This window comes from Ursus americanus, chromosome 30 (assembly GCF_024610735.1).
Source record: "Ursus americanus isolate L20-20 chromosome 30, mUrsAme1.1.p, whole genome shotgun sequence".
Taxonomy (NCBI): Eukaryota; Metazoa; Chordata; class Mammalia; order Carnivora; family Ursidae; genus Ursus; species Ursus americanus.
Window position 1 is genome coordinate 18,743,297 of NC_142156.1, and position 21,432 is coordinate 18,764,728.

At 44.6% G+C, this 21,432-nt stretch overlaps 1 protein-coding gene across 3 annotated transcripts in view; it reads right to left on the reverse strand.

The window, feature by feature from the left end:
• Nucleotides 1–9,593: 9,593 nt before the first annotated feature.
• Nucleotides 9,594–21,432, reverse strand: part of ZCCHC8 (zinc finger CCHC-type containing 8) — a 28,444-nt gene continuing 16,605 nt past the window's right edge. For 2 of the 3 annotated variants that reach the window (XM_087857406.1, XM_087857405.1), the window contains 5 exons: nt 20,904–21,025; nt 19,343–19,429; nt 18,959–19,076; nt 15,575–15,694; nt 9,594–13,950 (listed from right to left, as the gene is read on the reverse strand). In XM_087857406.1, the coding sequence (XP_087713532.1) occupies nt 13,169–13,950; nt 15,575–15,694; nt 18,959–19,076; nt 19,343–19,429; nt 20,904–21,025 (1,229 nt within the window). In that variant the 3' untranslated portion in view covers nt 9,594–13,168. The remainder of the gene's footprint in view (nt 13,951–15,574; nt 15,695–18,958; nt 19,077–19,342; nt 19,430–20,903; nt 21,026–21,432) is intronic. The other variant, XM_087857407.1, reaches the window with a different exon arrangement.

Here is a 21,432-nt window from a genome sequence, read left to right on the forward strand (position 1 = left end):
TGTATTCCTTTCCCACTACCATAAAGTCAAAAAATTGTAATCTGAACCATGGTAACTGGGGGGCTATCTGTAGTACATACATAACACATTCATACACGCACTCTCTAGTTTACACATATATTAGGGAGATAGCTAATCTTTTTCCATATCAGAAGATGTAGGGTATTTCCTTTTCAATGACTGCATTGCAGGATTATGAGTGCAGTACAATTTAGCCAGACCCCTACTGATAGACATTTAGGTTATTTTCAGTATTTGCTATTACATGTACTACTGCAATAAACAATAGCGTATGATGTTTATTGTGCTAAACAACACAATTCAACTGAGTACATTTAAAACTCTTATTGGCTCTATTCAACAATTCATGAATCGGGCAGCATTCCATCTAGCAAGAAAGGAACTCTGGGGAGCTATACAAAATGGAAAGCGTTTATAAGCAGAAGGGGGCAGGAAAAGAAAGTTTCTAGCACAAAGTGGATTGTTTCAGGCAAGGTCACCTTCCTACGGGGACGCAGGGGTCTATCTGGCAGGTTACCTCACTAGTGCTGACCAGTTATTCCAGACTGAGTGGTTAAAGGTTGCATCCCTGGGAGAGGCTGAAACTGCAATCAGGTTAGGTATTAAATTTTGGTTTGCTGACATGGGCTTAGCACAAGTGACTCCATTTGGGGCCTCTTGTTTCTTTTCTAATAATTGCATTATACAAATATATTTGTAGGATTAATTCTCAGATTATAGGTGCTAAATTCAAAGGATGCACTTTAAATTTCTTAATTGCCCTCCCAAAAGACTGAACCAATTCACATCCCCACCAACGATGCATGAGGATGTCTGTCTCTTCCTGCCTCCACCCAACCCCACAGTTGAACCGTTCCTAAATATAAAACCAATATTCCTCCATCACAGACAGGCCATCAGAGGCTACCTGGAAATAACTATGCATATGTTCCTGCCAGATAAAGCTATTTGAGTCCCAGATGAAATTCCTAAAGCGGAAAGAAGATAAGAGTTCTTAAATCTGCCGAGGCTGCTCAGATGTTCATGATCACATTCTGCTGTTCAAAAATTCTCCTACATTTTAATAGAGTTTACGTCAGTGAGCATGATTTCAGCACCTCGTCTACGTGAGCCTGGCTTAAAGAATCAGAAAAATAATTAGCTCACAAAACAGGAAGTTTGGAAGCGGGGCCTAGGTTCAGGGTCAGTTGATTCAATGACTTGACAGTTTTCTCAACCACCCAGGGCCTTTTCTTCTCCTTCCCTGCCATTCACAGTCTGTTTCATCCTAAATCTGGTTGTAAGATGGTTGCCAGAACAGTGGATATAATACATTCCCTTATTCACGTTTTCTTTTTCTTTTTAAAGATTTTATTTATTTATTTGACAGAGATAGAGACAGCCAGCGAGAGAGGGAACACAAGCAGGGATAGTGGGAGAGGAAGAAGCAGGCTCCCAGCGGAGGAGCCTGATGTGGGGCTCGATCCCAGAACGCCAGGATCACACCCTGAGCCGAAAGCAGATGCTTAACGAGCTAGCCACCAGGCGCCCCTCCCTTATTCACGTTTTCATGTGGCTTTCTAAGCACATGCAAACACACACACATCCCCCAGCATGCCTCTCTTTGCCTCTGACTGGCCCGTACTGGCCCCGGTCTGCCCATTCTTTTTTTTTTTTTTTAGATTTTATTTATTTATTTGAGAGAGAGAGAGAGAACGTGAGCGGGGGGAGGGGCAGAGGGAGAGAGAGAATCTGAGGCAGACCTGGGTTCGATCCCAGGACCCCGAGATCATGACCTGAGCTGAAATCAAGAGTCGGAAGCTCAACTGACTGAGCCATCCCAGCGCCCCCAGGTCTGCTCATTATGAACATATTATAATCAGGGTAAAGTGAATATTGCATTCACTACATTCGCTACACTGATTTGGTTTTTGAAGACTATCACAAAGACTATGAAATGTCCCCCCTCGAAAGCCATTCTTCCCTGTTTCTGCACCTGATTCTTCAAGCATACAGACATCCAGAAGGAAGACTTATGCTCCCAAGCTGTCTGTGTTGTGAGGTGCGGCCATGAGACCAAGTTCTGGCCAACCTGAAGTGGCCTGTGTAATTTCTGGAAGGGTTCTTAAAGGAAGAGAGCAACCCCTTGCCTTTCTTCTCTACTTCAACTGACTGGAATACAGACATGATGGCTGGAGCTGCAATCATCATGTTGACACCAAATGGAAAACTCCCTGTGACTGGCAGAGCACCAACAGAGGGGCTGGGTCCCTTATAATGGAAGTCTGTAAGCATGCTAATCAACCAACTGTATTCGTTTCCTGGGCTGCTGTAAAAAGTACAACAAACTGGGTAACTTAAACACAGACACTTACCCTCTCATAGTCAGGAAGCAGGATGTTGGCAAGGTGAATTCCTTCCGGGCTCTCTGAGAGATAATCTGCCCCATGCCTCTCTTCTGCTTCTGGCAACTGTTGGCATTCCTTGTAGACACATCATGCCGATCTCTGCCTCCATCTGCACACGGCCTCCACCCTGTGTGTCTTTGTGTCCAAATTTCCTTCTTGTAAGGACAGCAGTCCTATAGAATTAAAGGCCCACTCGCCTCCACTATGACCTCATCTTAACTAAATATAGAGGCAACCACCCTATTTCTAACTAATGTCACCTTCTGAAGTCCTTGATCACATGAATGTGGGGGGGAAGGAGGGGACACCATTCAACCCTGTATGGGGGTAAGGTCGGTGGTAACATCTTCAAATATAAGTTAAACGGACCCTGATTCTGGCACGAGCTATGTGTATCCCCTTCTCAGGATATTACACAGGAACACAGCCCAGCACCCAGTGTCTAATGACCAATTCCAATTGCTAAAAGTTTATTTCAACAAGCTTATGTATTATGGCTTCAGGAAGTTTAATCTTTTTCTGAGGTTACTCTTGGGCTTCTCACCTCTATTTTGACCTAAGTCAAGAGCATTCTGATTAGGTGGTAGTATTCTCAGCCTACTCTGAATTTCCAGTCGTACTCGTAGTGACCATAGCATGTTCACCATGTCCTGCCTCATCCAGTAGTTAACGTGCTTTCTCTTTCCTCCGGGGACTAGAGGTCTTACTCCTCTCTGTATAACGGGGTCTCGGAGAAGTGTGTTGTACATGGTAGGTGCTACATAAATACCCATACCCTTGCCTGTCTTTTTTTTTTTTTTTTTTTAAGAGAGAGCACGCACATGTGCAAGTCGGAGAAGGGGTGGCGCCCGGGGGGGGGGGTGGCAGAGGGAGAGAGAGAGAGAAGATCCCAAGCAGGCTCCATGCCCAGTGAGGAGCCCAAGGCAGGGCTTGATCTCACAACCTGAGATCATGACCAGAGCCCAAATCGAGTCGGATACTTAACCAACTGAGCCACCCAGGTGCCCCCACCATCTCCTATCTTATTCATACGGCTGGAATTCAATTTGTGCCAACTCTGAATTTTATCAAACCAATGACTATTAGCTATCACCAACCATGTGACACAAAAATATCTGACATTAAACTTGAATGTGGTACTTTGGGCCAATAATATAACAATTCCTTGGAAGAGAGATGGATAAGAGTAGAGTGTTTTAAAACTTTAGTGCACTGAAATTAGGTTGGTTTGTTAACATTACTATTTGACATTATCTCAGGGGTTTCTGATTTTAAACACTATCTTATTCCACTTTTTTTTCCCTGTTCTGGAAGTTACCTATTTTTCATCTCAGATATTTTCCAGAATAGACGAGTTTCAAAACAATTTTAAAAATTATCATAGTTGCGGGGCGCCTGGGTGGCACAGCGGTTAAGCGTCTGCCTTCGGCTCAGGGCGTGATCCCGGCATTCTGGGATCGAGCCCCACATCAGGTTCCTCCACTATGAGCCTGCTTCTTCCTCTCCCACTCCCCCTGCTTGTGTTCCCTCTCTCGCTGGCTGTCTCTCTCTGTCAAATAAATAAATAAAATCTTTAAAAAAAAAAAAATAAATAAAATAAAAAAAAAAAAATAAAAATTATCATAGTTGCAAGACTACAGATTGTACTGATTACTTGATGCGTGAGAATTCCCAAAGAACTGAAGAGACTTACAATACTTTGCTTGAAATCTGCCTAGATTTTTTTTTTTTTTAAAGATTTTATTTATTTATGTGACAGAGAGACAGCCAGCGAGAGAGGGAACACAGCAGGTGAGTGAGAGAGGAAGAAGCAGGCTCCCAGCAGAGGAGCCCGATGTGGGACTCGATCCCGGAATGCTGGGATCACGCCCTGAGCCGAAGGCAGACGCTTTAACGACTGCGCTACCCAGGCGCCCCTGAAATCTGCCTAGATTTTTAAAAAGTAGCCACAATATTTTGCAGCTCAAGTCCTCACGAGGTGGGTTCTGGGCTGGTCTTGCTGACTTACAGCTGAATGTGATGCAAATGACACTGTGTGGATTGCACAGTCTAGGCCTCAAGAGGCCTGTGCTGTGTGTTTTTGCCTTTCTGAAATGCTTTTGCTCCTTATAAATAAGCTCAGTCTAGACTATTGAATGATGTAAGACCACACGGAGAAAGGGGCCCAGTTGACAACTAGTACCAAGGCCCCAGACACGAGAAGTATCTTGGCCCCCCGTCCCCAGTCAAACTACCAAAGGAGTGCAGCCTCACGCATGAGTCTAAGCAGGATGAGCGGGACCGCCCCGCCAGCCTACTGAGTCATGAGAAGTAACAACTTATTGATGCTATAAGACACTAAGCTTTGGGATCATCTCTCACACAGTGAAAGATAACGTCCACAGACACCATCTTTAATATGTCATTGAACGTGGGGTACCTGGTTGGCTAGTTGGGGAGCATGCGACTCTTGATCTTGGGGTCATGAGTTTGAGCTCCATGCTGGGTGTAGAGATTATTTAAAAATGAAATCTTAAAAACAAAACAAAACAAAACAAAACAAAAAACGACACACACACAAGAAGTAAAATGCCCAGAAAGCAGATGTTTGAGGTAAAATGACTGAAAGTTAAGAAACTTAAAAAACCAGCTAAATTAGATAATAAGTATGTGAAATTTAGAAATAAATCTACTAGGTGCCCTTTGCAGGTATATATATGATCACTTTATACCAGGACCAGGACATATCTTTGCTCTTAGGGTTAATAATAACTCAGAATAATGAAAGGATAAGAAAGTTACTTTTTAAAAATTGTTCAAGGATATAAGTTCTCAGATAATTGGATTACTACCCACAAACTCATTAATCTTCCTTGTATTTAAAAATCAACACAACAGGGGCACCTGGCTGGCTCACTGGGAGGGGCATGCAACTTTTGATCTTGGCCTGGTAAGTTCGAGCCCAACTTTGGGTTGTAGGGATTATTTAAATAAATAAACTTAAAAAAAAAAATCAATACAACAAAAAAACCATACCCCAATATCTTTATGAATATAGATGTAAAATCTTTCACAAAATACTAGCAAACTGAATCTGCCAATATAGAAAAAGGATTATACACTATGATCAAATGGTATTTATCCCAAGAATGCTAAGTTGGTCTGACATCTGAAAATCAATTAAAGGACTACACTGTATTGGGAGAATAGAGGACAACAATGACTGATAATCTCAATACAGTAGAGGTACTTGACAAAATTCAACAGCACTTCAAACAGGAAATCAACACAACCCATTCCCATCGTAACTGATGAATATTCAACAGATCACTAATGTTTTGTGCCTGCAGTTAATTCAAGTATTCCTTTGTAAAATACACTTGGTTACAACTTTTTTTTGAGAGAGAGAGCACACACACGTGTGAGGGAAGGAGGGGCAGATGGAGAGGGAGAGAGAGAGAATCTCAAGCAGGCTCCATGCCCGGTGCAGAACTCAATCTCACGACCCTGAGATCATGACCTGAGCCGAAATCAAGAGTTGGCTGTTCAACTGACTGAGCCACCAGGTGCCCAGAACTTCTTCTTAAGAGTACAATGAGGCTTATGTCTGCCTATACACCATATAAATATACCCAGGAGTGAATCAGTCACACAAACCACATTAAATAGGACAGTAATTTTGCTCTGAATACCAGAATAAAGAATGAGATTAAGAAATTGGGGTGCCTTAGTCATTAGGCATCTGCCTTCAGCTCAGGGCAGGATCCCAGAGTCCTGGGATCGAGCCCCGCATCGGGCTCCCTGCTCAGCGGGGAGTCTGCTTCTCCCTCTCCCACTCCCCTTTCTTGTGTTCCCTCTCTCACTGCCTCTCTCTCCATCAAATAAATAAAAAAAATCTTAAAAAAAAAAAAAAGAAAGGAAATTGCTTTGGTTTGCCAAAAATGAAATGCAGATCATGGTGAAGGAAGTGTGAGGATGACACACAGAAACTCCTGAGTCGGCAGGGACTAAGTCGGAATTCAAACTTGTATGTGCATGTGAGTTCACTTCTCTACCAGGGTGTTAGCTAGTCTCTATTACCATAAACAGGTGGGATGTTTCAACTTCCAAATCTAGTCACTTAATCAACAAAATTCTGGAGTGCCTCGGTGGCTCAGTTGGTTAAAGTGTCTGACTCTTGGTTGGGGCTCAGGTCATGACCTCAGGGTTGTGGGATCGAGCCCCACATCGGGCTTCGAGCTCAGAGCAGAGTTTGCTTGTCCCTCTCCCTCTGCTCCACACCCCATAAATAAATAAATAAATAAATAAACAAACAAATAAATAAATAAAATCTTTTTTTACAAAGAACCATTTAAAAAAAATAAAAAAATTTCATTGAGCATTTACTAATGTGCCAGGCACTGTTTTAGCTGCTGGGGACATATCAATAGACTGAGAGATCCTTGCCTTGTTGATTGAAATTCTAGTTGGGCAAGGCAGATGATAAACCATAAGTAATTATGTAATATGTTAGAGAGCGAAAAATGCTGTGGAAAAGAGAGAGTAGAACAAGGGACGTCAGGAGTGATTTGGTGGTGTGTATGTGTGTGTGGAGTTTTCAACCAGGTGGTCAGGGTAGTGTCACTGAGAAGGAGAGAGATTAGCACACACTTCAAGGCAGTGAGGGACTCAGCCGATCGGATTTCAGGAGAAAAAGAGCAGGGCAAAGGAAACAGCCAGAGCAAATGCCCTGCAAGACCTCTCCTCTGGGTCTCTAATGCCAGGCTCTCAATGGTGAGGCCATAAACCTTTAGGAGAGAATTTGGGAGAACCTCACCTTTCTTTCAGTTATGAATGTAGGCAACGCATTCTGTTCCTCTCACATGCCTGTGACCCCTGTCCTCATCTGTGAATCATGAGACCATATTAGGTTTCATCCATCCTCAGACAGTAGGATCTCAGGAGTCCCCCGTGTATTCGAATACGAAGACTTCCAGACCAATGCAACAAATAGAACTGTAACTGGTTGAGAGAGACACAGATCAGAACAGGCATGGAAGGCACGTGGTACGAACAGAAAGAAACTTGTTAGGAGCCCGTGAGAAATCTGCCCTGGGTCTAATCCCACAACCTGTCCTAATCCAGTTTCATTTGTCATTCTCACTTCTGACTAATGGACTAGCCTCCGCCACTGAATACACTGAGAACTCACTCTGGTATGATGTCATCCCTACAGAGGAGCAATCTCAGCTGTTTAGAATGATAGAAAGCTGAGTCAGGGTTAAACCTCTTGCATTCTCTGTAATTCCTTGTATTATAAAAATTCCAAATATAGCCACATCACTGATACGTAATTGCTTAAAAAATGCATTTTTGGTATCTAGAATTTGTGATATACAGAATTTCCCATTACCATATAATATAAATTTTACTAAGAATAAAATATAATAAAAGGATTAGGATCTTAACCTTTTTTTTGCATGATCTGTTCTTTTGGTTAGATTATAAAATTATTTTTCGCATTCTGGTATATTCTTTCTAGTTTTTTTTTTTCATTTAATCCATATGTGAAAAAATAATCCAATAAAAGGAAAGACAACAACATTGCCTTTCCAGTTTATTCAGAACAAAAACCCCAAATATAGTGACATATTAGGGCATAATATGAACCAAATGTGGGTAGTAATTAATAAACTCGTCTACAGGGGCGCCTGGGTGGCACAGCGGTTGAGCGTCTGCCTTCGGCTCAGGGCGTGATCCCGGCGTTATGGGATCGAGCCCCACATCGGGCTCCTCTGCTATGAGCCTGCTTCTTCCTCTCCCACTCCCCCTGCTTGTGTTCCCTCTCTCGCTGGCTGTCTCTCTGTCAAATAAATAAATAAAATCTTTAAAAAAATAAATAAATAAAATTAAAAATAAAATTAAAAAAATTTTTAAAAATAAAAAAAGATTTTATTTATTTATGTATCTTCAGAGAGAAACAGGGAGAGGGAGTGTGTTTGCATTCAAGCCGGGGGAGGGGCAGAGACAGAGGGAGAGAGATCTCAAGCAGACTCCACGCAGAGCACCAAGTGGATGCAGGTCTGACAACCCAGACTCCCCGACCTGAGCCAAAATCAAGTCACAGGCTTTACTGACTGAGCCACTCCAGTGCCCCTTAAGGATTTACCTTTAAAATTCACTGTGGGGGTGCCGGGGTGGCTCAGTTAAGTGTCTGCCTTCTGCTCAGCTCATGATCTCAGGGTCCTGGGATCAAGCCCGCGTGGGCGGTGGGGGGGTCCCTGCTCAGCGGGCAGTCTGCTTCTCCCTCTCCCTCTGTGCACGCTCTCACATATATACATAAACAAACTTATAAAAACATTCTTCACTGCAGGGGTGCCTGGATGGCTCAGCTGGTTAAGCATCTGACTCTGTTTCTGGTCCATCTCAGGGTCGTGGGATTGAGCCCTGAATCAGGATCCAGGCTTAGCATGGTCTGCTGGAGATTCTCTCCCTCTCCCTCTCCCCACCCCCCCCCTCTTGCGCATGCACTCTTTCTCTCAAAAAAAAATTAAAATTAAAAAAATGCTCACTGCATTTGTAGCAAAAATATAAATGATATTGAATAAATACGGTATGCTACCATGTAGCCATTAACAATGATAATTGGAGGGGCACCTGGCGGGCTCAGTCCATGCAGTATGGGACTCTTGATCTTGGGGTTAAGTTTGAGCCCCACATTGGGCATAGGGATTACTTAAAACAAAAATAAAACCTTAACCATCTGAGCCACCCAGGCGCCCCAAAACAAAATCTCAAAAAACACAATAACTAGATTTCAAATACTTGTAAGTACAGTATAATCTCACTTTTATTGAAACACACTAATACATATAAAACATTTTTAAAAATTCTTAGTTACATGTATTTGCTCAGGAAAAAGGTGTATACCAAACCACAAACAATGATTTTTCTCTGAAAGTTGTGATTATAAAGGGCTTTATACTATTCCGTTTTGTTTGAATTTATAAACAAATATGCGTTACATTTATAATCAACAAAAAATCAAGACTTTCCATTTGGGGAAAGAAAAACAAAAGTTTGGGGTTTAGAAAATTGGTAAAAAAATAAATTTCTATACTGTATGAAGAAAAATGGTGTGGGTTTCCTTTACAGATTTCCCTTTAAATCGATGGCTTTGTTACTCCTTCTGCTTATAATTCAAAAAGGAAAGATTTCAAAGAAAAATCAAGTCTCTCACTTTATTCTTTAAATAATTACGAAGGGGTATAGGTGCAAATGGAAATTCACTAGAAGTCAAGTCTAATGCATGGATGGTTAACATCAGCTAGCAGAAGGGCATGGGTGTGAATTTTACAGAGGGCTGGTTTTCTAAATTATAAAATCCACAAATTCAAAATCCAAATATGAATGACAAACACATGCTCTTCAACTAATAAATAGGGAGGGAGGTCTTTCCACTTAATTTTACAGTCTCTCTCCATTCCCCCCCCCCAAATGCAGTTACTTGTTTAGAAGCTTAAATAAATAAATATGTATATATATAAATAATTCCCTTTTAGACAGCTGTCACCACTCCAACATTTCGTAAACATTCTACCTAGATTGCTGGTAATTTACAAAGCATGCCTGTTCAGAAACTTCCGATTTATTAATACAGACGTGGCTCTGTAATTAACAATTTATAAACACATCAACAAAATAATTTTACCCTGACCATTCTAAATTGAATTCAGACCATTAGATCAATGAATACATTAGGTTGAAGTAAAAAGGACTTTCCTAACTGCTGAAAAAAAACAAACACAGGTTGTGTGGACACATCGGGTTCTTGGGAACTGAGTTATGCCTTACAAACCACTTGGGTATTCAAAATCGTACAACACCCTTGTCGACTTTGCACGCTAACGACAATCTACAAAGTCTGACACAGAAGGGCAAAATGGTTCCGGCAGAGAACCTGAAGAACAGAACCAACTAGGAGAAACTGTTGTTGGAAGAAAAGCAGGCTAGTTTTGACCACTTAAGGAAACGCAAGCTTTGGAAAGAAGAAATCGGTTATTTGATTTGAGTAAGGGCAGAGCCTTGTTTCCACTTATCTGCCCAAGGAGATGACAGCCGGTCTTGTTTTAGCAACCCGTATTGCAATCCACATTCCTTCCAACCCAAGGCAAAGATTAGAAACTGGTCCCCAGCCCAGCTCCAAGTCCAGCCTGAAGTACAAGTGTTTGCTTATGACCTCACCTACCCACACCCGGAGACCTGTCACCGCACAGACAAGTCCACACAACGTGTTGTTCCGCCCAGCGCTCCCATGACGCTCAAATACAGCAGGTACGACGGATTTTTAAAGTGGGGCACCTTCCTAAGGCAAGTACTTTGCATTTGGGGGAGGCTTCCTTCTGTGAAATGTCTCTTCTCTCCAGTTCACTCTCAGTTCTGCTTTAGGATTCATCTCCCTAAAATACCACTTAGATGAGGTCACTTGTCACCGAAAGATCTGTAAGCAGATCCTTTTCCCTAATAAAATTCAAAGGCCATAGCAAAGCAATCAAGAGTTCTCAGTGTTGATGAATCAAGGGCCCTTTTCAAAGTCCTTTTTTCCACCACCCTACATTTCTTGAATGTTCCTGCTCGTGTTATTCATGGCATTTCCTGTACATTCAATGGTCGCTTCATCTGTGGAAATCCTTCTATCTCCCCTCTCAGGCTTAGCTCAGTGTTTCCCTCTTTCCATAAGTCTTTAAGTACCTTTCAAATAAACACTTGAACCCACAGCCTTGTGAATTTGAAGCCAGTCCTCCCTAGGTGCTTCTCCCATTACCCGAGATGGTCCAAGTACCTTGTTCTTTCTATTCGGCCACTCCGTGGATCTCGTGGCCAGGAGGACGCCATCGTCTTCTGCTAGCGTGTAAGCTCCTAGAAGCAGATTCTATCATTTCCTCCTTGTAAGGCCCCAAAGCACATAGAACTACATAACTGTGTCCTTAATAAGTAACTGAGCAAGTAAAAAAGAGAAGCCAATTTTGGAGAAGCCACTGCTTTTATAGAGCTTTTGACAAGGAGGCACCACAGTGGCTAAGAGTGTGGGTGTGGGGGTCAGAGCGCTCTGGAGTTAGGGTCACTAGGTGATTTACCAGCTGCGGGTCTTAGGTACTTCCTCTAAAACAGGAAATTAACCATACCTGCCTACTATGGGGATTGTGAACATGGGGGGAATGCCACAAACACACCTTAACATGAGACCTGTGGCTCGTGCTAAGGAGAAAACTGCTAGGTGTCTCTCCCTGGTGCTCCCAAGCAGTCCTCAGAGCGGCCCTTCATCACCTGTATGACTCAGGGAATAGTCAAGGCCTCAGTGCAAGACTGGCCTGTCAACAACCACTTCCTGCACGCTGACAAGTCCCTGGAACCTCTCAATGCCACCAGTTTCCTCAGGTTACAGACATAATGGAGTGATATTAGATGTACCTGACAAAAATATTAAGACAGTGTATATGAAAACACTATGTAAACTAGGATCACTTTTTTTTATACTTCTACTCAAAAACCCAGAAGTATTTAACATTTTATTCAATTTCTAGCATGTTCTGTGAGGGCCTTGAAAATAAACTGTCCCTTTCCTAGGATTTTCTTTTCCTTTCCTGTTTATAGAAGAGTAGATGTGGTTATTCGAGTCCTCAAACTGAAAACGAAATCTGGAATGGTCTGCAATGGTTGTAGTTTGCTCCCTCTGCTGGCCTGAGAGCAGGATCACACTACCTGAGACTAAGTTCAAGTTGTTTATTTTCAGGGACGCGACTGTAAAAAGGTAATGGCATTCCACTTAAAGACAAAAAACACAGTCCAGCACTATCTTATGTATCTGACAATTAAAAGCAATTTGTTTATGTCTACCTTTTACTTTTAAGTATTAATTATCTTAGGGTTCAAATCTAGAAAGTTATTTTTATACAAAGGCTAGCTGCCCTCCGGTTTTTTTGTTTTGTTTTGTTTTCAAAATAATTACTTTAAAAGATTCTGCTGTCTCTATAGTTAAGGCTGAAAGAACATTAAAAATACTCAAACTTGCATTTTCCTAGATTTTCTTTGCTACCACTAATTTTTGCAACCACATAATTTATGTCCAAACTTACAAGGTTGTATACACTAATTTAACTGAATCACTTTTTTGTATTCAGTCTTAAGATTATGTATATGAAAGCTAATTTATTAAACCTTTGTACATAAAGATGAACATACCTGTATAGCAAACTTATAGGAGGAATGAAGTTACAAAAAAGTAAAAGTGTTATTAAAATTGATGTGTGTAAATCACTTACAAAAATACCCCAAATGGGGTAAAGCTGCTCATCCCTGATTTTTCTCATTTGGTTGTCAGAGTTGAAATATGAATTTAAAATGGTTAGAATTTTTTTCTTTAAAAAATGATATATTAAACTTATATACAGGATAATTAGCAAAATGTAGAAAGGGAAAACAATGTACAAAAGACAGATAAAAACCATCACTCTTGACAGACACAATCCAAAAGTAGTAGAAACCTTAGCAAACTATCTCTAAACCAGCTCATACTTGCATCACCCCCCCAAGTTTTTATCAATAAGAATAAAATATAGTAAACCAGCAAGCCCAGTCTTTCTGTTCTTAAAACAGGCCTACCTTTGGGCCACAAGTAAGCTTTGGATAGATTTTTAAACATGGGAGGGACAAACCGGAAAACAATTTTATCTCCACTTGGTACTAATTAACAACACAAAGTTACAGGTAATTAAATAGCTCTTCGTGCTAAAGTCAGGCAGTTACTCAGAGGCCTTTTTGTTTTTCTGCTGGTTTCGGGGTGAGTTCTTTAGCAAGTTTCTTATCCTGAGGTACATTCCAGTAGATTCTGCCATATTCTCAAATTCAAATGGCGTTATTCCAGTTGCAAACTTGCTCATGTCAGGTACAGGACTGTGAGTTTTAGTGGCTGCTGAAGGACTGGTGTCCACGTGAAGGAGCTTCTGACTGCCTCCATTACTGATGTCGCAGTTCGACACAACACTGCCATTGTCCAGACGAGCATCTTTAGAGTCTAGCTGAGCAGACTCTTCCTCTTCCTTCTGACAAGGCAACGGAGGCTCAGAATCTGGGCTCAGAGAATGTTCAACTTCCGATTTCTTTGTACAAGGGTCTGCAACCTCGGGCTCATCAGGCGTCTGCTTTTCAGAGGTTCTCCCCTCTGGAACAGGGAGGTCTGGCTCATTTGGACAAGGCGAAGAGGCAACGGAATTCCCAGTTAAAGGTGTGTCCACAGGAATATCAGAATCACTGTTCACGCTCTCCGCCTGCTCGAGGGCCGCCCATATCCGCCTTTGCTGTTCTTCAAGTTCTTCCAGAGTCAGCGAGTCCTCATCCATAGCCGCGGACGCTGTTCGGGTCTGCGGGGAGTCACTGGGAGTCAGCGGCGGGGTGCCCTTGGGGAGCGGAGGGGTGAAGATGGGTGGAGGAGTCCCCCGTGGCAGGGGGGGAGGAGTGCCAGGGGGCAATGGGGGCTGAAACTGAAAAGCTTCGCTGCTTGGAGAGCTGTGCGGGACCTCCGCATCTGAAAGAAAAGTCAGGACACTTGAAGCTGTCGCAGCATCTGGTTTTACCAACATTTCTAATTTGAACTCAGGTGTATCCAGAGATTTCGGTGGCCAAAGAAGCTGGCTGGGGAACACCCTGGAGGCTCAGGTACCACAACCATCACCACCTGAGAAGAACACCTGCAGGGAGAGCTCGGGCTCTTCCCGACAGCGAACTTTCCCGAAACCCCTTGGAAATCCATCTGCATGCTGTGTGCACCGTTTCAGAGTGAGGAAACATGAACAAGGGCATGGAGGCGGAGAGTAATTTCCAGGTGGTGGGCGGGCATGGCAGACAGGGGTCCCCGGAAAGTGGAGGGGGACAGTGGCAGGAAACGCAGGCTGGACAGGCTGCTGCCGAAGGAGACGAAGCTGAGCAGATGGGGTGGGATACACGCTGGCCTATTTCCCAGTTCTGCACCTCTAGTCTAGACCACCCGCCTGAACTATGGGTTCGTGTGGCTCACCGGTCACTGGTCCTCATCACCTGTATGTCCCAGACACAACAGATCCGACCTGTCCGAAACAAAGGATCTTTCCCTCAAACCCGGGTTCTGCTCCTACCTGCTATTCTCACTACTGGTACCATCGGTGGTGGCTGGCTGACGTCTCCCAAACTGAGCCTGTCCATCCCCTGAGAGTCCTTCCTCTCCCTCTGCTCCCCCACCCCTGGTCCCTGGCTCTCTGGGGTCTACTCTCTCCTACGGACTGCCCAGCCGTGACACTGTATCAGGAATACTGGAGTCACCCACGCCTTTGGATTCAGCTTCCTTATATCCATCCTCCAAACTATCCACCTTTGTAAAGCACAAAGCTGGTCCCATTAACCTTCCCATCTCATTAGAAATCTTCCAGTGCTCCCATCACCTACGGGACAAAGGCGGATCCTCCGTGCCTTGTAACAAGGCCCTCTATGACCAAGAATTTACCTACTTCCACCATGTCATTTCTCACTGGCGGGTTGAAGCCCCAGCTGCCACTCTTCCACTGGACCAGGGTGCTGGGATGTCTCATGCTTCTGCACTGGCATGTCCCATGGACTCAAATACCCTAACCCTGCTCAATGCCCATGGTAAATCCTTGAATTTATTCCTCAAGATGCAGCTCAAAGTCTGTCCTGATCAGGGTCTATGACCTCATCCAGCACAGCGGCTCGGCGTTTCCTCTGGGACACCGTTACAGCCCGTAACCAGCCACGTAACCAGCTCTGTGGCGCTGTAGGTCTCACCACGGGCTCCGCATTCATATTAAAATGACGCCCGTGCCCCTGCACTCCCCAGGCGACACACACTGCACACTATGGGCAGCAGTTGTGTCTCATCAATCTTCCTGTCCTCAGGGTCTAGTAGAGGGTCCAAAACAGCACAAGTTTTAAAAATTTGGCAAATTCAACCGAATAATAAGATCTCGACAGCTATGCAAAACCAGTCTGAACTTTCTCGTACGGACAGTAAGATTTGTGAGGTAACATACTGTCACTTAGATTTTAAGAAATCAACTCAGAAGAGTGAAGAGCTAAGAGCTGAAAGGAAGGATGCAACATCAGTGAGAGGGGCAGGGAGAGCCATCGGGACACAGAGGCCTGAACAAAGACGCCCTTACCGAGGTACCGCTGGGGTCTGGGCGCCCGGCTAGAAGCAGGGCCAGGATGAAGGGTGGATCTGAGTGCAGATGAGCGGCATCTCAGCCTGGGAATCCCAAGGACACCACAGGTGCTCTTCTCTACAATGAACACCACGTAGGAGGAGGGGACGGGAGGCAGGGAGGACAGAACACCCGTCAGTGATTTCTTTAACAACCAACGCCGGTCATGCGTTTAAGAACAAACCATTCCAAAGTGTAACCCGAGCGTCATTTGCACAGAACACGTGGAATGTATTCTTGACAGGAGAATGTCAACGCCCACCGGGAGAGGACGCGGAGGCAGCTCTGGTTCACAGTTCCAAACCGAAACGCTGAACCCACGGGTTTGTGACATGGGATCCACTTCACTTAGAACATAATCATTTGCTAATGAAGTTTTCCACAGGAAAATAATCAGACCAACTCAACAGTTCTTCTTGGGAGGGAGCTGTCCCCGGAGGTCACATGCTCTGCTCCTCCTTCCGGAGCTCTGCCCCTGCAGGGCCGGAAGCAGCTGGGTGGGGGCAGCGCCGGTACTGGGGGTGGGAAGGCCTGCCTTGCTTTAGGACCACACACCCGGATGTTAACAAGCCAGCCTGCTTCAGTGTTCAGGGAGCAGGCCACTGTGGCTCTGGGACTGAGCAGTACTAAAATCTGGCCCTGATTATCTGAGATAGTATTACTTGTTGACTGATCACCTAAGTTGTTCAGAACCTAGGTGGGAAAGCCGGCTACTACTGGCAACTCGAAGACCTGACATCTGGTGGGTTGAGAGGAAACACTGAAGGGCTGACTGGGGATGGAGATGCATGGAGACACATGGTGGTCCAGACATGTGGCTTTCGGCCTTGAGCTTGAGTGTGTGGTCAGTGTTCTTATCCTGGTATTCTGTAGAGGTTCATACTGGCTCATCTTTGAAGCCTGTGGTTTGGGCAAGGAAGCTCTTGCCACGTGGTCCTCTGTCCTCAGGAGGTGAGGGCATCTTATAGCGGCTTCACTTACGAGTGTGGTTCTTCTAAAGAAGCAGAGGCTTATAAACAAAACCAGGTGCCACTGCCCATGGCTGAGACCAGAGGGCCTTTAGCAAGTAGCCTGGGACCTTGAATACCCCTAGCAAACGTGCGCAAGCAGGCAGAAGCATCAGCAGACGCCAGCAGAGGCTCCGCTGATGAAAGGATTCGATTCAAGACCACAGGGCGAGAGTGACCTGGCGAGCTAAGGCACGGCTGGCAAAGGTGAGGGTATCAGGGCACTGCTGCGGCTTAGCACGGGGCACAACCACTCCTCAGGAAACGTGCCCGAGCCGGACCTGACAGTACAGTGTGGCAATGCTGCCTTTCAGGCACCAGGGGTAACCTTTGTTCTGAATGGTCCTGCTTGCCTTACAGACACCCAGTGAGGCTCTGATGGAACTGTTCACCCCAGGGTTATTAAGCAAGTGCACGGTCTTCCGCCCCCAATTCCACTCTGGACTGAGAGCCACGGAGGAAAGGTGGAGGGACTAAACTTGGATTCTCAGGTCTCTGGCCTTGGGATGAAGCGTCTGACTTCATCACAGGGGTTCAGGTTGGCTCTAGATTGGTTAATGACACATATGAGGGGGAGGGAGAGAAACCCCTAGGAGGCAGGTTTCTCAGGCCTCAGCAATTCCCTAACAGGACATAAACGAAGCTCCCAGCATAGGGCTGAAAACACCTGCACATGAGAGTGTGGGCCTGGTACCAGCGGTGTTCCACCACCAATTCTCACACCGAGATGCAGAAACGACGTCTCAAAAGTTCAAAACAGAGGCACCCAGGTGGCTCAGTTGGTTAAGCGTCCCCGACTCTTGATTTCAGCTCAGGTCATGACCTCAGGGTTATGGCATCCAGCCCGGCACTGGGCTCTGTGCTCAGCACGGAGTCGGCTTGAGATTTTCTCTCCTCTCTCTGCCCCTCCCCCCAAAAAGATTCAAAACACCAAGCACAGGTGGCTCCTGCCCACAGATATTTTAAGTGCTTAAGACCAAAATTCACTTCCTATGGGAGTTTTCTTCCAACGGAATTTAAGTGCACGGGTGGCAGAGTCAGACAACCACACCCACAGAAGTCCTTGAGAGACAGAAACCACGAATTTTGCCCTTGCTCAGAACCCCTGGCCATGGGCTCTGATAACACAGAGAGGTGCTGGCCTCCAGGAAGCTAATCTTGTCTGGGACAACTGCTTTTGAGTTCTGGAGAATTGCTTGTTTTCAAAAGTTCATAAATGTGGCAAAGGCTGTCATAATTCTGTTAGGAACTCGCTGACCCTGTGAAAAGTGAGACTGGATACTGAAATCAGGCCGTAGCTACTAAAAGCCCAGCTGGGAATGCTATTTTGGCATCAAGAACTCTGGTGGCTGAGACTAAGCAGAGCAAAAATTTTGGCTAAATGGTTGGGGAGAGGGGCTGGGATTCTGGACTTTAATTACCTTGGACTTGAAGGGAATCTAATCTGTGACCTTGAAATTCTCCCTGGGAATTTAAAAGTAAGAAGGGATTCATAATCACACTGGGGATTGCTAGCATCTTATCATCAGGGTATCTAAATGCACTTCATCTCCATGTCGCCATTTAATCTCACTTCAGAACATCTGACATGTGAAAAGAACCAAAACAAATGGGCCTAATTTGGGATGGGAAGTAGCACAAGGAGTGAGTTTTCAGTCTTGGCTTCAGAGTAGCTTTGCGATTTATCAAATTAACAAAGTTCTGATTCATTCCAGAGCTTGCTGAGGGCAAAATCTAGGCTACTCACCAACAGTCCCAAGGGGAAGCCCCAAGGACTGGTGGTTGGCACTGGGGGTGAAGGACTCAACAAGGCAGGCGTGTGTCTATCCTGATCCACTACGGACCTGCTGAGGACTGTCACAGTCCTGGCTGGCCACAGCTTCCATGGTTACGCCCAGACGACTACAGAGTAAAAAGCCAGAGGACGACCAGAGGGCAAGGCCTCTGCTCCACTGTGGGTTTCCAAAAGGACAAATTTCCTCAGGGTCTCTCTTCCCTGAAAGGAGGGGCAACTTGCCAAGTTGGGGTAAGAAGAATGGGAAGAATACCTGGGAAAGCTTGGTTCTGTCCTTCTTCCTCTTGGGATGGAGCTGCTAAAGCAGACCACCTTCCACCGCCTGACTCAGGAACTCAGTAAGCTGGCCCACTTGGCCCTCACACCAAGCTGTCCCCCACCTGACCCTGTATCAGTTCTAGAGGTGATGCTCTCATCTCCAAGGACAAAATCAAAGCATTATTTTTGCGATCATAAGGCACCCTCTTCCTAATGGAACTCAGAAGCATGCCCATTCGCCCTACCTTCTCAGTGAAATCAACACCATGTAACGAAACCTACCTGAGTCGAGCTCCATGTCTGCAGGCGAGGCTGCTGAGCTGCCTTCCTTCCTCTGCTTCTTCGGGCTACCAGGGCTGGACTGGGACGATGATCTCTTGCTGCCAGACCTCACACTTGGCTAACGGAGGAGCCAAGCCAAGCATAAGTTAATGGGGTGGACAAAGAACTGGATTCCACACCCTCCCTCCAACACCACGCAGAAAACCAGTCTGGAGCTAAGTGTAGGTAAAGGATGAATGCAGCTAACCTTTTCCTTGTGACTCATCAGAAAACACAGAGCGCTTTATATACAAAACAAAAGAGCACTAGGACGCTAATGAGTCACAAAATCCCACAAACACAGGCCACAAATTCTTATCAAGCACACCCTAACAAGCTCTTTACCGTTTGGAAATTGGAAGAAAGGTAGTTGGCAAAAACGTCCTTCTGCTGACAAGCCTGCATTGGTATGGACCCGAACATCCTCCATTCCTTACGAAGAGAAAAGAAGGAAAAAACAAGCCTGGATTTGGAAAACATCCTACTTGTGAGATTTTTGCAAAGTGGAGGTCTCGAATTACATTTCTGCTTCATATGTGATTTTTCCTTTTTGGGGGAATTAATAAAAATGATGGTGCACTGAAGGGAAAAAAAAAAAAACAAAACAAAAACCAACCAACTCTGCCTGCAAAATGATCCAAACTGAATACTAAAAGCCTACTTGACAAAATCACTTGGCCCAAAAAGGTTCCACCTACTCCAAGCAGAAGTTCTAGGCACTGGCAGCGTGGACTCTGTCAGGCTTCCCTCCCCTCATGCCCTGGCACTGGCCACAGCACCTTCGCTCCTAACACGCTCACTCACGCTGAGCTGCCATCTTCTGTTCTTTCCCTTTCCAAACCCAGTACTCATCTTTATGGTTCAACATCACTTCTCTCTCATCTCAAGAGCACATGCAACAGTGGTTCTCGAGAAAAATCACTTTCGGCTCTTGTCAAACCTACAGATTCCAGGGTCAAGTCCATTAAATCTAAGGGTGGGATTCAACAATGTGCATTTCTACCAAGCGCCCCCAGTGGACTCTGATGTAGGCTGGTACTGGGACCATTTCCAGAAGCACGGATAGTTCGTGCTGTGCAGCTTAGCCCTGAATGAATTACACACTTATCTTCACATCTATTCGCTATAGTTCAGACCTTTGGCTTCTTCTCTGCTGCCCAGGTCCTAAGAACACCTAGAAGGCATTTTTTTATTGAAATACCACCACCACCACTACCACAACAGGCCACTGTCGAGTCTTGAAACATAAAATGAAAGTTGGAAGAGATTAAATGTAGAGAACCATTCCCATATAGAATGAGAAATTTTACTTTGAAGAGAAAAAATGGGGGAAAGGAACTATAGCACAGAAAAAGGAGTCATAGTAACTTAGATTAAAGGCTTTACTTGCCAAGTAATTCTCAGAACCATCCCATGTTTTAAAAACATTATCTTTTAACTTTAGAATAGTTTAAGATTTATAGAATCTAACTATTGTTTTTAGCTCCTTTTCATAAGGCAAAAAATCAGAAAAAAAGTGTGGTTTTTTTTAATGAACACAAGATTTCACTTAAGATTCTCATCAACATAGGGGCACCTGGGTGGCCCAGTCAGTTAAGCGTCTGCCTTTGGCTCAGGTCATGATCGCAGGGAGCCCAACATGGGGCTCCATCCCAGGACCCCAGGATCATGACCCGAGCTGAAGGCAGACACTTAACGGACTGAGCCACCCAGGCGCCCCAAATAAATAAAATCTTAAAAAACAAACAAAAAAAAGATTCTAGTCAACCTAAAAGTTACAAAGTTAAACACAAAAGTAACACATTTACTTCTTTACGTAACAGTAACTGCCAAGTAAGCTAATGTTTTGAACAATCATTGTTACAATGTCCCATCCCAGAAAAATAAACAAAAACAATATACTTACATCTGGAATTCCTCTGGGAGTAGATATATTAAAACCTGGATAGTTTACCAATTTTGAGAGATCGTAGGTGACGCTTTTATTCTGTTGGGCTTCTCCAGCTTCCGCTTCCCCGTCAGCACCGTCTGCGAGAGACCATCAGAGCGTTTGTATTGCCGGATGTCAACATAATCCCTCTCCAGACCAAAAGCGGACTGCCAAGTGCTTATATTCACGGCAACAGAATCATTCTGAGAATGGCTTCAATTACAATTTTTCTGAATCATGAGATTAGAACTTTTTTTTTTTTTTTTTTTTTTTGACAGAGAGCGAGCCAGCGAGAGACGGAACAGAAGCAGGGGGAGTGGGAGAGGAAGCAGCAGACTCCCAGTGGAGCAGGGAGCCCAATGTGGGGCTCAATCCCAGCACCCTGGGATCACGTCCTTTGCCGAAGGCAGACACTTAATGACTGAGCCACCCAGGTGCCCCTAGATTAGAACTTTTAAACAATGAGGATACTTTAATAAAAATTAATGTTTAGAATCTTGGAAAC